The 18102-nt window shown below is 41.6% G+C and overlaps 1 protein-coding gene across 4 annotated transcripts in view; it reads left to right on the plus strand.

Annotated features, from left to right (window-relative positions):
- The window catches only part of camsap2a (calmodulin regulated spectrin-associated protein family, member 2a), a 213574-nt gene extending 195914 nt beyond the window's left edge, over nucleotides 1-17660 (plus strand). The window contains exons 16-19 of one of the 4 annotated variants that reach the window (XM_069937939.1): nucleotides 206-242; nucleotides 4847-4974; nucleotides 13346-13464; nucleotides 14189-17660. In XM_069937939.1, coding sequence (XP_069794040.1) covers nucleotides 206-242; nucleotides 4847-4974; nucleotides 13346-13464; nucleotides 14189-14491 — 587 coding nt within the window. In that variant the 3' untranslated portion in view covers nucleotides 14492-17660. The remainder of the gene's footprint in view (nucleotides 1-205; nucleotides 243-4846; nucleotides 4975-13345; nucleotides 13465-14188) is intronic. The other 3 variants (XM_069937940.1, XM_069937941.1, XM_069937942.1) reach the window with 3 other exon arrangements.
- Nucleotides 17661-18102: the final 442 nt, after the last annotated feature.

An 18102-nucleotide genomic window follows, 5' to 3' on the forward strand; every position in this document is an offset into this window, starting at 1 on the left:
GTGCTTAGATGCTTTGATGCTGTGTGCTGTCTGGTTCCAGCTTGAATCCCAAGTATCTATTTTTTTAACCTTGCTTAGCATTAAAGGTTTTGATTTATCAGGTTTAAAAAAAAATTTTAGTGCGGAATTTTCTTTTTATTCTTTATTTTGATTTTGATAATGTAATGGATTTTTTTATATTTGAATTTGCTTTTGTACTGTTTAGAACCAAGGGACATGAAGACAGTCCAGACCATTCTTTTGTATGTATTAACATTTTATTTTCTGTTTTAAGTAAGTTTAATTGTTTTATCAAAGTTCTTAGCACATAAAGTTCTAATAAACAGTGAAAAATCAATGCTACTTTAGTACAGACTTTTCATTTACCTAGTCAAAACAATGGCAAGTCCATGATGTCTGAGCGATTATAAAGGAAGATGGTCACAATACAGGTGCCAAGTATGCCTTTGTTTGTAATGGTAACCAGAAGGAGTCAAGACTGAAAGTTGGCTAAATTAGTAGTTTTTAAAATAAAAACTGGTGAAGCACCCACACCATGAAAATTAGTTTCTATTATTGGGGAGCACTGGAGGGATACTGTAATTACTGAGTGGTTACAAAAAATATACCATATTTCTTGCTAGTGGATGATCTGAAACATTATAATTAAAAGCTGAAACTGCTATTTCCTGAGCATGTGCTGAGACATTAGTGAAGATTAAATACCACAACTCAGGATTTAATTAAAAAGGTTCATTACAAAGGCTGTAATTAAAAGGTTTATGACAAAGGATGTGAATGTCGTTAAGCTAGAATATCCTGTGAGAATATATCCATGGCAACAGCTCTTGCCATCTGCTAAAAGTTTTTTGCATAGTTCATCACAACAGCTCCTGCAGCTAAAATGAGCTGATGCTGATGGCTGGAAGACTATGAAAATCAGTGAGGGGAATTCCACCTGTCTGTTGTGTTGAAGTAGACTTTGTCCTGCAAGGTGGTTTTCCATAATGTTGAGTTGTCTTTGCCCAGCACTTGGGTGGGAATATTCTTCATTCCTTCTTGAAGAGTTTGTTAGTGTGGAAATATAATAAGGACATTTCTCTCAGGACTGCAACCCACTGAGTGTTTCCCACTCCCTGAGCAACTACCTCCCCCTTTCTGGGCAGATCTTGTGGCTACTGTACCCATATTTTATTGAACTCCTCTGGATCGTGAAGATCAACTTCATCTACCTTTTGCTGTGCCAAATGTCTAGAAAGCAGGGACCCCCCCCCCCCACACCCCACCCCCCATGCAGTGGAGCATGAATTAACATGGTCCACCACTTCTTGTAGCACGGTGAGCTGTGCTGCCAGGTGTCAGCATGTGCAATTTTTGCCTGAGGAGACCATTCATTCTTTCAATTAGTCCTGATGCTTGTGGGTGGTAAGGTTGTGCTATAGCCACAAGATACCAGCCTCTCTCACCTTGTACCTTAACTCCCATAAAGTGTGAGCCCTGATCAGACTGTACCTCCCACAATGTTCCATAAATGGAAAAGTATTTCATTCCCCGAATGGGGTTGTCCTGGTCAGCCCACTTGCAAGGCATCACCACCAGAGCAACAGTGTAGGTGTGGGGAACCTGGACCGCATGCAGTCACCACCCGATCCCACAAAGTGGTCCCCTCCTTGATCCCTTCAGGTTGAACCGGCAGGGAGTTGTTGGTCGACTACTGCATGGACAGATTGCCCAGAGAGGCTTTCTGGCCTCTATGTGGAAGAGGCAAATAGATTGGGGGGCCTTTGTCCCACAGCCAAAGTAGCTATTCGACTAAATGCTCGATTGATCGCTGGTGATATCAGTTCACCAGTCTAACCAACTCTTTGGTGGAGTATTCCCGGGTCACTACAATCTTGTACTAGTCCCCAGCCCATCCACTTGAACGCTCTCCATTTTTGGCAACCTCCCCATTGCGGAAGGCTGACAGGGTGTTCTTGCAGTGTGTCTGGAATGCGGGATGAGGGGGGGAGTGCACATAATTGGGTTCAGCCTCCTCAAAGTCATCGTTGTCCAGCTACGTATCCCTATCACATGACCACGCGTCACTCTCTTTTCTGCGCATGATGATAGTTCTAATTTTTACTGGATCAACCTGCCAACCGGATCGGCAGGCTGCCTGAAGCTGCTGTGCTTTGACTAGCTGGCAGGTAGCTTCAGTGTACCTAGCCTCCAAGCTGCTGCTATGAGCCCTGGCAGTGTCTAGTGCCTTCTGCAGGGACCCAAGATAGAACTTTAGTGATTCAATCCATTTATCTTTCTGGGTGCCGAAGTCAGACGTGATTCCCCTCTGACACCCAAGTAAGGATACCAGTAACCATAGTGCTCCCCAATGATTCATGGCTTTGGGGAAACCCTGATTCCTCCAAGAGGGAGACCATATGGTGTCCTATCTTTTGTCTGTGGGGGACCAGCCTCTGGCATGGCGTGGCTTGCCATTAACGCTGCCAAATGGCTGAACCCCTGACGGTCGTCAATACACCTAGGGATTTTATATTCCAACCCTCAAGTTCCTTTACCAGCTGAGGGTCTCCTCCTTTTCCCTTCCATTGGTGAGCAGGTATACAATAATCCATGCAACTGACAGGACACCCACACACGCGCTCATTAACACAATCTCCTGCATGTTAGTTGTTGTTGTTCGTCCTTTATTGTCAAAGATGACCATGACTTCAAAATCAAATGGGAGATTGGTGGCTGTGAGTCCAGAAGTGACTGGTGAAGCCAATCCGGGCCCTGAAAGCTCACCCACATGTGGGACACAAATGGGTGGGTACTGTTGTGGCAGTGGATGCTGCTCAGGCCTTGTGCATAGCATGTTTTTGTTGTGCCTCAGAGATGCACCTGACTTCGTCTCCATGGGCTCCTGTGGTGATCTTGCTGCAAAGTTGGAGAGTCAAGGGCGAGCATCTCCCATGTGTTGATGTCGATAGCCAGGTCTTTGAAGGACGCTTTGAGGCAGTCTTTGTAATGTTTCTTTTGCCCCCCGACTGAGTGCTTGCCCCGACACAGTTCTCCATACAGCCAGCAGCTGCTTGGGCAATCAGCTCAGCTTTCTGGCATTCTGACCACATGTACAGCCCACCTGGCTTGGGCTTTCAGCAGAAGGGTGTAGACGTTGCAGAGCCCAGCTTGTTCCAGGATTTCCGTGTTAGAGACTTTGTCCTGCCACCTGATGTGGAGGATTCTGTGGAGACAGCTCAGGTGAAAGTGGTTGAGCTGTTTGGCGTGTCTGCTGTAGACATTCCAGGTCTCGCTGGTGTAAAGAAGGGTGGTAAGGACCACTGCAAAGTAGACCTTCAGCTTGGTGGTAAGGCTGCATCCTCTCCACTCCCAGACATTCTCACAAAGTCTCCCTGAGGAGGTGCTGGCTTTGGCAACCCTGTTGTTGACCTCAGCATCTATGTTCTCTGTGCAAGAGAGTATGCTGCCCAGGTAGGTGAAGTTGTCGACTGCCTGGAGGTTCTGGCCCTTCACTGTGATGCGTGACTCCTGGTTTGGCTTTCCTGGGGCAGGCTGGTACATAACTTCAGTCTTTTTGGTTCTGATAATGAGACCAAAGTTGTCGCAGGCCTGTGAGAAGCAGTCCATTTCACGCTGTATCTTCTGTTCTGTGCTGGCGTTGAGTTCGCAGTCATCAGCAAACAAGAAGTCTCTGATGACAGTCTCTTGCACCTTTGTAACTGCCTGCAGGTGCCTGAGGTTAAACCACCTGCTGTCAGTCCTGTACCTGACGTGGATTCCTTCTTCATAGTTACGGAAGGCATCTGTCAGCATGGCAGGGAATACCATACTGAACAGAGTCGGGGCGAGAATGCAGCCTTGTTTGACACCATTTGTCACTGGGAAGGCCTCTGACTCCATGTGTGTTCAGCCGAAACTCTTGGAATCCTGGTCGCAGTGCCAGTTGTGTTTGGGAAAGAATCAAGTTCAGTGGGTTCACAGAGAGACCAGTCTGTTCACAAGTTTTACAATCAAAGGTAACTTTATTCAACACATGGGAGACAAATAGGGGAATACATTAAACATTACTTAATTACTCTATTAGCAAATAATTATATAGACATTGGATCCAAATTGGATGCCGATGCGAATGGCCGCCTATCCTCTATATGGTACATGTTAAAAACTATAATGGTGTAAGCAAGCACATTAGGCACAAGGAACTCTGATACTAGTGGCTGCTTACCCAACCACACTTTCCCTTACGGGTACACACTTCACAGACAGGGACTTTCAAATGCACTCCTGATTGCCTGCACCAATGGGGGTGTGGCTCTCTGCAAGCACTGATATATTCCAGTTCTACTCAGTGCAGTGCACACCTTACCCATGTCTCCTCCAGTGACTTCCATAGTAGTGACCTGGAAAGGAGCGATGTCCATGACGTGGACCAAGATGCACAGAGGCAGAAATGTGCTATGTATTGATGTTTTATACTGTTCTGAGTGGGCATCTGGCCAATATGACACTGAATCATTTAAATGAGCCAATGGTAAGGTGTGCACTAAAGGGTGGCCGGAGACCAACCTTCATTGGCAGGAAATGTGACTTCAAAATAAGTTTCAGACAGGGAGGTTACATGACCATCTACAACCCACAATGTTCCAGAAGGGGAGGCCACGTGTTCCTCCAAAATCCACAAATAACAACTGCATAGTGCAGCATATTTGAAGATCATTGTTTTTGAACAATGGAGAAAGTAATAAAGGATAATAGACTTACACTGAATTATTTTCTCTCATATTAGTCTATCTGCCAGTTGTGATATGGTGTGTTGGATAGTTAAAAAGCATGTTGTCCTGATTGAAGATTTTTCTTTCATCAGGACAGAATCAGTTGATGGATTTATGTCGCCAGCTTGTTCTACCAATCGGAATGGTGAAAAAGACTGGGAGAATGACTCAACAACTTCATCAGTTGCTTCTGCGACTGACTACACGGGTACAGTTCTTGGTAATATTTTCCAATTGCAGTATTTTATTTTCATTCTTTAAGTAAAATGGCATGGTTGGCATAGCGGTTAGCGCAATGCTTTTACAGTGCCAGCAATCAGGACTGGGGTTCAAATCCCACGATGTCTGTCAGGAGTTTGTATGTTCTCACTGTGCCTGTGTGGGTTTTCTCCAGGGGCTTCGGTTTCCTCCCACTGTTCAAATGTACTGGGGGCATAGGTTAATTGTGTGTAAATTGAGCAGCATGGACTTGTGCTGCTTGACTAAATTTATATTTAGAAATTTTAAATTGAAATACGTAAACAGATTATCAACATGAATTTCCAAAGAATTTCACCGAATAAACAACAAAGGACAGGGTGCTTGGCTCAACTGATCAAACATTAGCTGACCAGACAAATCCAGTCATAATTTACAATTAGACAAGCAAAGAACAAAACTATCTCAAATGATGGTGCATCCCAGCAAAGTTGCCAATGCTTCATTCTTCCTTGTCTTCACAAGGAAGTCCAGTGCAGTGTAGCCAAGTCTGCCATCTGAGGTCCCTCCATCCCATTGACCAGACTGCAACAAAACTGATGGACTTACAGAAACAGCTGAATGCATTGAACAAAGAAACTTCAGTTATCTCTGACAACCTTCGGTGCTTGTGACCCAGGCCAAGTGGCTCTGTGAGCAAATAATGAACTGCTGAAGGAACTTGGCTGGTTAGCGGCATCCACAGGTAGAAATGGTCAGTCAACATTATGGGTTGGGACTCATAATCAAGACTGAGTTACAGGGACACTCTCACATCTTGGAGGCAGGAGGAGGGTAGATGAGTAACAATCAGAAGAGGGAAAGAGAACAGGCAGACAATGCAAGGCACCCCTGTGGCCGTTTCCCTCAATAACAAGTATACCATTTTGGATACTGTTGGGGGGTGATGACCTACCAGGCACAAGCTACGGTGATCAGGTCTCTGGCATGGACTCTGGTCCTGTGGCTAAGAAGGGAAGGGAGGAAAAGAGGTTAACTGCAGTACTAGGGGATTCCATAGTTAGGGGAATAGATAAGAATTTCTGTGGAAGAGATCGAATATCCCAGATGGTATGTTGCCAGAGTCCAAGATATCTCAGATCGAATTCACAGCATTCTCAAGAGTGAGGGAAAGCAGGAAGATAGCTTGGTATAAAAAAGGGACCAATGACATGGGTAGGAAATGTGAGGAAGTCCTGGAAGGAGAGTTCAGGGACTTAGGTGCCAGGTTGAAGGACAGGACCTCCAGTGTTATGATCTCTGGATTGCTGCCCATGCCTTGTACTAGTGATGTTAATGCAGCTTATTCTTCTTTTCTTCTTTGGCTTGGCTTCGCGGATGAAGATTTATGGAGGGGTATGTCCACATCTGCTGCAGGCTCGTTGGTGACTGACAAGTCCGATGCGGGACAGGCAGACACAGTTGCAGCGGTTGCAAGGGAAAATTGGTGGGTTGGGGTTGGGTGTTGGGTTTTTCCTTCTTTGTCTTTTGTCAGTGAGGTGGGCTCTGCGGTCTTCTTCAAAGGAGGTTGGTGCCCGCCGAACTGTGAGGCGCCAAGATGCACGGTTTGAGGCGAGATCAGCCCACTGGCGGTGGTCAATGTGGCAGGCACCAAGAGATTTCTTTAAGCAGTCCTTGTACCTCTTCTTTGGTGCACCTCTGTCTCGGTGGCCAGTGGAGAGCTCGCCATATAACACGATCTTGGGAAGGCGATGGTCCTCCATTCTGGAGACGTGACCCACCCAGCACAGTTGAGTCTTCAGCAACATGGATTCGATGCTTGCGGACTCTGCCAGCTCAAGTACTTCGATGTTGGTGATGAAGTCATTCCAATGAATGTTGAGGATGGAACGGAGACAGCGCTGATGGAAGCGTTCTAGGAGCCGTAGGTGATGCCGGTAGAGGACCCATGATTCGGAGCCAAACGGGAGTGTGGGTATGACAACGGCTCTGTACACGCTGATCTTTGTGTGTTTCTTCAGGTGGCTGTTTTTCCAGACTCTTTTGTGTAGTCTTCCAAAGGCACTATTTGCCTTGGCGAGTCTGGTGTCTATCTCTTTGTCGATCCTTGCATCAGATGAAATGGTGCAGCCGAGGTAGGTAAACTGGTTGACCGTTTTTGAGTTCAGTGTGCCTGATGGAGATGGGGGGGGGGGCTGGTGGTCATGGTGGGGAGCTGGCTGATGGAGGACCTCAGTTTTCTTCAGGCTAACTTCCAGGCCAAATATTTTGGCAGTTTCCGCAAAACAGGACATCATGCGCTGGAGACAGCTAGCTCTGAATGGGCAACTAAAAAGATGCACACAAACTCAAGCTAGCATGTTGGAACATCAGAACCATGCTAGACAAGGCTGACAGCCACCGACCTGAACATCGGTCTGCCCTCTTTGCACATGAACTCCTCAGACTCGACATCGACATCGCCGCTCTCAGCGAAGTTCGCCTTGCAGATGTAGGCAGCCTCCAAGAACACAGCGCAGGCTACACACTCTACTGGTCTGGCAAGCCTCAGGCTGAACGACGCCTATCTGATGTTGGCTTCATGGTCAAGAACTCCATTACCTCCAAACTCGAAAACCTCCCGACAGGCCACTCTGACTGGATCATGTCCATGCGACTCCCCCTTCAAAACAAGCGACGCATCACTCTCCTTAGTGTCTATGCTCCAACCCTTCAGGCGGAACCAGCAGAAAAGAACAAGTTCTACACTGATCTGCGCAACCTCATCCAATGTACCCCTACAGCCGACAAGGTTGTCATCCTTGGCGACTTCAACGCTCGGGTCGGCAAAGACTCAGAAACCTGGCCAGGAATCCTTGGCAAGAATGGTGTCGGCAAGTGCAATGACAACGGGCACCTCCTGTTGGAACTCTGCACAGAACAGCAGCTTGTCATTACTAATACCCTTTTCCAGCAGAGAGACAGCCTGAAGACTACCTGAATGCATCCCCGATCCAAACACTGGCACCTCCTGGACTACGTTCTGGTGCGAGGAAGAGACAAACGAGATGTGCTCCACACCAGGGTCATGCCCAGCACGGAATGCCACACTGACCACCGGCTTGTTTGCTGTAAGCTCAACCTTCACTTCAAGCCAAAGTTCAAGAACAATGGAGCCCCCAGAAAGAGGTTCAATGTTGGAAACTTCCAGGCAAACCTAATGCAGCTTAACACATTGCTAAAGACATGGTGCACGAGGGAGGGCCTCAGGTTTCTGGATCATTGGGCTCTCTTCCAGGGAAGTGGGACCTGTTCTGATGGGATGGTTTGCATTTGAACTGGAGAGGGTCTAATATCCTTGTGGGATAGTTTGCTTGTGCTGCTCTAGTGGGTTTAAACTAGATTTGCAGGGGGAGGGGAACAGAGAGCCAGAGCAGATAGAGGAGAGGATAAGGAAAAAGATGATTTGAAAATTACATGCACCATTAGAAGTCAACGGGTTGTGCATGTTGGAAATTTGCTAAAGAGCATCTATTTCAATTATGTACAGGGGAACATTTTGGGACCAGTGATCATAATGTCATTGTTTCAAGTTAATTATGGAGAAGGATAGGCCTGGGCCTCAGGTTTTGATTCTAAATTGGAGAAAGGCTAATTTTGAGGAAATAATCTGGAATGCATGGATTGGTGTAAATTGTTTTTAGGCAAGGATGTGTGCGTTAAGTGGAAGGCCTTCAAGAAGTGAAATTTTGAGAGTGCAGAGTTTGTACGTACCTGACAGGATTAAAAGAAATGTTTGCAGGCATAGGAAACCTTGGTTTTTGAGGAAACATTTTGTGATAGTACAGATTCTATCACCAATGTGTATATGTACAGTGTGTAGTGTAGGATGACTGTGATTGGCTGAGAGCATAGCCACGCCTACTGGCAGTTCTTAAAGGGTTGCTCCTAGCCAGACCAGGTCATTCTGGACTGGTCGACCTACATGTGATACGCTCCAGTCTTCTAGTTAATAAAAGCCTTGGTTTGGATCAACAAGCCTTTGATTCTTTCGACGTGCTCTACACATTTAAAATGACCTTAGCCACGGGTGAGGTGCTGGAAGATTGGAGGGTAGCTCACATTGTACCTTTGTTTAAAAAAGGCTCCAAAAGTAACCCTTGAAATTACAGTCCAATGAGCATAACGTCAGTAATAGGTAAATTGTTGGAAGGTCTTCTAAGAGATCATATACAATTATTTGGATAGCCCTAAAATGATTAGGGATAGTCAGCATGGCTTTGTGTATGATAGGTTGTGTTACCATTCTTGTAGAGTTTTTCGAGGAGGTTACCAGGAAAGTTGACAAAGGAAAGTCTGTGGATGTTGTCTACGTGAACTTTAGTAAGGCCTTTGACAAGATCCCACATGGGAGGTTAATCAGAAAGGTTTAGACGCTAGATATTCCTGGTGAAGTCGTGAACGGAATTCGACAATGAATTGGCAGGAGAAGCCAGAGAATGGTAGTGATGATTGCTTCTCAGACTGGAGGCCTGTAACTAGTGGTGTGTCTCAGGGATCAGTGCTGTGACCATTGTTGTTTGACATCTATATCAGTGATCTAGGTGATAATGTGATAAATTGGATCAGCGAGTTTGCAGATAACACTAAGATTGGAGGTTTTGTGGAGAGCGATAAAGTGTTTCAAAGTGTTACAAACCCAAAGGACCCCAAAATCCAGCTGGAATAGATATTCACCAAGACAAATTGTTACTTAAACAAAAGTTGCTTTTAATTATCTTCAAACATGAAAACAGGATCAAACTTTATCTTATCACTATTAACTTAACTAACCTTACTTAATCCCCCTCTAATTCTAAGTGCACATGTATGTAGTGTGTGTGTAAGTTTAGAAAGGTTCTTTGATTCACAGTCCAATCTCACTTCTCATTTCCTTCAAGTTTACTGGTTGCAGGCAATTCTTATATTGTGCACAGAATTTAACCTTTATAAAATTCACCAGGCTTTGGTGCTTGAAAGATAAATGGTTTCCACTCAGGAAGGTTCTTGTTGGTTTTCAGAGAGAGATTTGTTGTTCACTTGACACCCACAAATGATTCCTTTTAACCAGCCACTTCAGTGTCTTGCTGAAGAAACTTGCACCATCAGGGTTCTCCAGATGATAACCTCTTTCTTTCAGGTCACTACAGAGTTCCTTTTTGTATCTGTTATTTCAAGAGGAACATTAGGCAACCAGGCTGAACTAAGTACTCACAATCAGTCTTCCAAATGAGGTTTTCCACAAGCTTCCCAGCTTGTCCTGTTCCAGTCGCAGCAGCTGCTGCTGGCTGTAAAACTGCAGAACTGATCTCTCTCTCTCTCTCTCTCTCTCTCTCTCACTCTCTCTCTCAAAACCTGTTTTACTCTCACTCCTTGCAAAATCATATGACCCCTCTTAGAACAGGAAGTTCTACTCCAGACAGCCTGCAGCTCAGATGAATTCTTTCATCTTTTGCCTTTTAGTAAACAACAATCCATTAGACTCTTGGGCACTCTCCAAAGCTATTGCAAAGGCTCTTGGTGCCAGCCTGTCGAGCATGAGCAGAGCTCCAGTATTTTAAATAAGATCAGTTTTAAAGTGTTTGTATGTGACCTACACTAAAAAAAAACCTGCCTCAATTTATTTCCCAAAAACATATCTATAATCTGTCACAAAAGCTTGCAGAAGGATCTGGACCAGCTGGAAAAATGGGCTGATAAATGGCAGATGAAATTTAATGCAGACAACTAAAAGGTGTTGCATTTGGGAAGGACAAACCAAGAAAGGACGTACACTGTGAATAATAGGGCACTGTGGACGGCAGTAGAACAGAGGGACCTAGGAATACAGATACATAATTCCCTGAAAGTGGCAGCATAGGTGGATAGGGTTGTAAAGAGAGCTTTTGGCATATTGGCCTTCATAAATCAAAGTATTTAGTAAAGGAGTTGGTATGTTATGGTAAAGTTGTTTAAGACATTGGTGAGTAATGTGTATTTGGAGTATTGTGTGCAGTTTTGGTCACCTAACTACAGGAAAGATATCAATAAGATAGAAAGAGTGCAGAGAAGATTTACTTGGATATTGCCTGGACTTCAGGAACTGAGTTACAGGAAAAGGTTAAACAGGTTAGGACTTTATTCCCTGGAGTGTAGAAGAATGAGGGGAGATTTGATAGAGGTATTTAAAATTATGAGGGGGATGGTCAGAGTTAATGTAGGTAGGTTTTTCATATGAGGGTAGGTGAGATACAAACCAGAGGACATGGGTTAAGAGTGAAAGGGGAAAAGTTTAGGGGGAACGTGAGAGGGAACATTTTCACACAAATAGTGGTGGGAGTGTGGAATGAGCTGTCAGCTGAGGTGGTGAATGTTGGCTCAGTTTTAACATTTAAGAAGAATTTAGACAGGTGCATGGATGGGAGCAATATGGAGGGCTACGGACTGGGTGCGGGTCAGTGGAACTAGGCAAAAAAAATTGTTCGGCATTGACAACTCAGAGGGGCTGAAGGGGTCTGTTTCTACGCTGTAGTTTTCTATGGTTCTATTGAAGCTAACCATTTTCAGACTAATTCCTCATCTACAGGACAGTATTTGTTTTTTTTTGAGAAACAGCAAGGTAACCAACCCTTCCAGCCCACAAGCCCATGCCACCCAAATAGACTAATTAACCTACAAATCCTGCACAATCTTTTTGGAGGGTGGGAGAAAACCAGAGCACCCATGTGGACAATATACAAACTCCTTAGAGCCAGGGCTGGATTCGGAATGAGGTCGCTGGTATTAAGTTGCATTGAGCTAACCACTACACTCCCCATGGCACCCCAGTGCACAAAGGATAAATTCATTCTTGCCTATCATTGCTCTGTGAATTAACTCTGCTTGTTGGCAGAGTGACAGATGATGTGTCTGACTGTCCAGTCAAGCTCAATTTGCCAATAACCAAAGCACATATTTAGTTTGAATTCTATCAGAGCCATGTCAGTCCAGTTTTACTGCTGCTTCAACAAAGTAGACAACATATTAAAAGACCTATCTGATTCTGGTCGCATCCTCTGCTCCCCCACCATCCCTACCCACCCATCAGACAGAAAATATGTGTTTAAAAACATGCATCGTCAGAATCAAGGATAATTTTACACTGTTGAATGAAACTCATTAGTGAAATGATGATGCCCTTGCACTGCTTGAACTGAACTTTTTCTCAGTAACTCTATACTCTGCACTTTTACTTCATTTCGGACTGCTGATTGTAAGTATGGACTAACTTGGCTGTATCTCAGCACCTGTGAAAATAAACAGTTGAATTTAATTCCCAGTGTTGGCCTTGGTCTAAACATGGACAAATGGTATGAGTTCTGAAAAAGAAGAGAATAAAGAACAACTCGAGTTTGAGATATATTTAACATTGTTGTTATTTCTCCTATCTTCATTGACTTCTCTGGTGTGAGAAAATTCCTTCCGGATTGAATATTGTACATTTCCACACAGGTGCCAAGTGATGGCCATCTCCATTTTTAAATAAAAGTTGAAGCACTTCCCCTTTACATTCAATGAACATGGCCAGAATCCTGCACCTTGCTTATCCTGGAGGTGGAGGTGGAATGGGGAAGCAGGGTGGGTCAAGTTGGAAGGGAGAGAAATTGTGGGATCAGCATTGATCAGAAATATTCACTGAGGTGGCTGCAAAATGACTCTGGCCTTGGGCAAGGCGGAAGTTGTGTATTCTCCAGCTAACTTCCAAAGTCACTGCATTATTAACAAAACAGAAATGAGAGTCTCTTTGACCTGATTAATTCAGCTTCAAAATGCAAACTTGAAAATATCTGAGACAAAAATAGCCTTGAATGGATGGCTTTCATTCACTTTAAGAATTAATTTATTCCATATCCAGCAGAGCATAACTGCAGAACAGATGGTCTTTAAAATAATTGACAGCAACTTGCCAATCTTCGTAGACATCTTCTCCCAATGCCTCAGCAAGTATTAACTGTAAGAACAAGAGCAGTATTCCACATAAAGCACACCTACTGCCTAGCTCTTCTCTAAGATGTAGGCAGTGGGTGTGTTTCATGTGCAGTACTTCTACAGGACTTGGAAATCCATTCAAATGTTCAAATATAATAATGTTCATTTACAGTTATTTCAATGCTGAACATTGAGTACTTACACATGAAATAATCTCAAAACAATTGTAAATGAACATTTTTATTTTATTGTGAATACAGTAATACTTTTTTTTAATTAATATGTGGTCATTGGATAATTAAATGAACCATATTTGACAAGCAGATTTAGTTCTTTTATCATGGTACGTAAGTTTATCACATGGCATGACAAAATAAACATTTGATTTTGTTCTTAGAATCTTGTACCAAAACTGTTTCTGTTTGCAGGTCCAAAATTATACAAAGAACCCAGTGCAAAATCTAACAAACATATAATTCAGAATGCAATTTCCCACTGTTGTTTAGCTGGAAAAGTCAATGAAAATCAGAAAAACAAAATACTTGCGGTAAGATTGGAATATATATGTTCATGCCTTGTAAATGCTAAAATTGAGTATTATTTTACAAAGCAAAAAGTTTAGTGATTTCAGTAATTCTTACTGTTAGGTTCTGTAGTGTAGTGGTTAACATATTAGAATAGTAATTCAGAGATTATTTCAGGTTCTGTTAACTTTACATCAATTCAAGAAAATTGAAATGAAAGAATTAAACCAATGTCAGTGATAATGTTAAAAATCCAATATGCTACCCTAATGGGGAAGAGGCTTTCAACAATACACTTGATTCTAAACTGCTCTCTTAAATGGCCTCACAAACTTCTCAGTTCAAATGTAATTAGGGACTTTTGGGACCCATACTTTACAGCTGAATTAAGTTGTGCATCACCTTGCAGTTGTCTTTGCTCACTCAATTTACTGAAGATCGCCGTTGCATGAAAAATGCAGGGAGTGGAATGTGCTAAAGATTGTTTATGTTTTCCTTCACTCAGAATTTGCCTTTTATTAACTCTGTTCAATCTGTTCCATGTAATTCTCTATTTGAATTTAATTTCTTCAAAATACACCACCTGTTCCATTTTAGTCAAGGCTTACATTAGTTTACTGTGATGTCAGATCCCATTTAGTACGAAGACAATTGCAGTTTTTAGGAAAAATCAGTCGAATTTTAATAATATTTTCAAAGATGATTTCAGTTATTTATTATTACAATTATATTTGTTGGCATTTTTAGGAAATGGAAAATTCTGAGGCGAATAACTTTTTGATCCTTTTCCGGGATGCTGGTTGCCAATTCCGGTCACTCTATACCTACAATCCTGAAACCGAAGAAATCATTAAGTTGGCAGGAATAGGACCTAAAAACATTGGAAGGAAAATGATCGAAGGACTTTACAAGTACAACTCAGATCGCAAGCAGTTTAGTCGCATTCCTGCCAAATCACTATCTGCCTGTGTGGACGCAATTATCATCCATGGCCATCTGTGGCAGCATAAAAGACCCAACACTCCCAAGAAGCTCACTCCAAGGTCCTAGTAAGGACAACCATCGTGAAAATAGCAATGGTATTAAGCAATTGAACTTCATCAGAACTGCCTGAGGACAAGGGGTTTTCTAGTTGCTTAGAACATTCCTTATGTTTGTAAATTTGATTTGTCTAGTACATACAATTGAAACTAGACACCAAGCTCTGCTTTCAATATGCACGACTGGAATGTATAGGTTAAGGGTCTTAGAAAGATACCACTTTACAATTAGAGGTAAAGCAATGAATTGTAAAAACTTTTTAGCTTGGTCATGCTTGTGGTTTTCTATTTGACAATTTGTAACTTCACTGCCATAACTCGTTGTTTGGTACACTGGAAATCATTAATCTGAATGATACACATTTAAACTAGTCAGTAATACATTTTTGCCTTGGCCATTTTTTAAAATGTTTTTACAACTGTCATACAATTTGGCTCATTTTAAAGGGTAGGTATTTTGTATCATTCAGTCTTTAATGGTTGTTGTTCTTCAGTGTTAGCCATATCTGCTTAAAGGGGCAAATGCTTGCTGAACAGAACATGTGCTGCATATGTTTACTGAAATACACATAGCTACTGGCTTGATACCATTTTCCTAGAATATATATTTGAACCAGGTTTTATTGCAAGTTAGCCCAAAATCTTTGGTTTTCAGTGTTAGAAGTACAGCATCATTGATGTGATAAGGTGGAAATTTATCCATTTTTGCATGCATAAAGCCATGTGTATCCACATTTGGCTCCATTAACTTCATTGGCACTGAATTTCAGTATGGAAGTACAACAGGTATACATTACTACAGGTATATTGTGATATAATATGAAATTCCACTCCAGGGCTTTAAAGCTAAGGCAAGAATCCTTAAAACCTTTGCTGGCATCTCCAGTGCTTCTGCTACAGATGTGGCACAACAATAACCTCCAAAGGAAATGGTGTTTGCTTGCGCTTTTGCTGTTTTACTTGATTTTTACAGGTACAAGATACCTGTACATCCAGAAAAGGCAGTGATAATTATTGTGGAGTGAGTTATGAATAGATGTAAAGGCTAAAATCTAACACCATATCAGTCACAGTGACACAAGCAGTGAGACAAAAGAAGTTGACTTGGAAAAAAAATTAATGAAAATGGTAAAGAAAGTAGACTTTTAATTCCATGGTTAGAGAAGTACGTAGATAAATGAACCTTGTGTGTCTTTGAGTGGTGTGAAACTAACGGCTAGAGAAACATGATTCACGTTTCCCATCTTTTGAGAACTCATTCCATTTGTGAAACACATACATTAAATTTAGCCACATTCCTGACAATTTTAGTTTGTTGGAAAGCAACACCATATTGAGATTAATCGAAGGATTTTTGTGCAGTATTTGGAAGTCACACACTCTCGTGACAAGCCATATGCCATTCCAAAATTTAAAAAAATACTGTAAATATTCAAGAGGTCAGACTGAATTTATGGAGAAATATGTTTCAGATTGAAGACTTCATCAAAATAACCAAGGGCCTTTGACCTGAAATATTGACTATGTTTCTCTTCCCACGTGGATATTGCCTGAGCTGTTGAGTATTACAGCACTGCAATTCATTTTAATTTTTTAAAATGCCATTCCAAATTGCTGTGCTGTTGTTCTGTCAAAAGTTGATTGCTCCGAAATATTGTGGAGTACTTATAATAGTGTATTTCTATTACACATCATCATTCCTGAAAACTGCAAATTCTCTTTTTTTTTTGCCCGGTAAGCAAATAGCACCCACACCCCCAGCTGAAGAAAATTCTCACAGCATTTCCCTCAGCCATATAATCTTCACTTTAGCACCTACATTCCTTACGAAAATTCCTTTGGTGGAACTGCTTTCTAAAATTTAACCCATTGTATAAAATCTGAATTTAATACTATTCTTACAATTTTTTTATTTTGGAATGCAGAACAATTAATTATTAACACTTTCAAGGTTTTTTTGTTAATATATCCACCTTCAGAATTCATACCATTGATTGAATTACCCTGAGCATTTTCTTTCCTACCTGTACCTCAGCTAATCCAAATGAATACTTTTTAAATTCCTTGTGCTTTTGTTTTAAACTTTAGTCCTGGTTTGTTATCTTGGTTTAATCAATTTTATAGCCACGATATTTATCACCCTTTGTCTGACTCTCCCAGCCTACCTCACTTACTAATAATGTCTCTCCCTAAGTGTTTTCTTCTTTTCTTTTGCTATAAACTGAAGCATTCTTTACCTCACTGCCTTGCATTTCTGTGTTCGAATCATGTCCCCACTCTTGTTCAGTACTTTGAATCTAAGTACACGTCTTGCTTGAATTGTTTTTAAAATGTCACCTGAGGCAGATTTTTTTGGTGAAATTTCATGCACCGTTGATCTTTTAAGGTCTTAAAACTGCTGAAGAAGCTGATCTGCTCACAGTTGCATGAAAACTCACCAGCTTCTCCTATAAACACTTGTTCTGGTCAGACAAGTTATTTTGTGGCATAATCCCTTTTAGGAGATTATCTTCTTGCTCACATATACCAGATTTGCTGCTCTTGATTATGTGATTTACCCCCCACCCCCTCCCACTGTTCAGTTCATGAATAGCTTAATACCTTTTGGATCTTTCACTAATCCATTGGACCACCAGGAAACCATAGGGATGCTATTCTGACAGGTATACACTTTCATTTGCTTGTTCCTGGCTTTTGCCATATGGAGCACTCACTTTCACCTTCTCCTTTTGCCTGCATTTCTGTCAGACTTGTGTTTGGTTTTTTTCCCCCATTAAAAAAACTTGAGGAAATCTTTCTTGTTGCACAGTAGTTTATGCAATTCAGCCACATGTTATTGCAAACAGAATTATCTCAGGAATAACAACAAAATTAATGAAATTGTACGAGTAAATAATAAAATTCTAGACAATACATTGGTGGAGTTCACCATCATTTTGTCAATTAGGTTGCTAAAATGGTGTGTTTTATATTTTTAAATTCTCAATGTCAGTAGATCTTAGAAATTCAAATTACACAGAATTCTTGTCTCTTCCCATTAGTTTTCCAGATTTAGGTTTATTTTCTATTTCTGTAATTATACCTCTTAGAATAAGGACTTTGGGGATGTTATATTAAACTGTATAGTGTTAAATGATGTAAAAGAAATAAACATCAGGACTTTCTGTTTTTCCATCTTGCCATTATTTTCCCAATGCTGCTTTGTTTAACTTTACATTGCATTTATTCAAAAAGTTACCTTTATCTTTCCTATGTGTCCTAAATATCCTTTATCCTGCAGTATCTATTTTGGCAACCAGATCACTAAATTTGAATTTGTTCCTCTAATATTTTAAAACTTTATTTGAAACCTCAGTTTTTAAATGATTTTTTTTTTTAAATATCCAGTAGGCTAATCAGTTGGAAAGCTAGATGATTTTGTTTTCTGAGAAATAAATAGCTGGTTTGAAAAATTGCTTTTTAAAAAAACTTTGGAGTCATACTAGCACAATGTCAAGGTGCTTGAAGAGAAAATATGCAAATTGTTTAAATACGAGTTGAGGACCATTTTGTAATTGCACAGAAATTCCAGCTGAACACTGTCGTTTGCATTTCTAACTCACCACAGTCTTCCATTTCCAG

Source organism: Narcine bancroftii, chromosome 5 (genome assembly GCF_036971445.1).
Source record: "Narcine bancroftii isolate sNarBan1 chromosome 5, sNarBan1.hap1, whole genome shotgun sequence".
NCBI lineage: Eukaryota > Metazoa > Chordata > Chondrichthyes > Torpediniformes > Narcinidae > Narcine > Narcine bancroftii.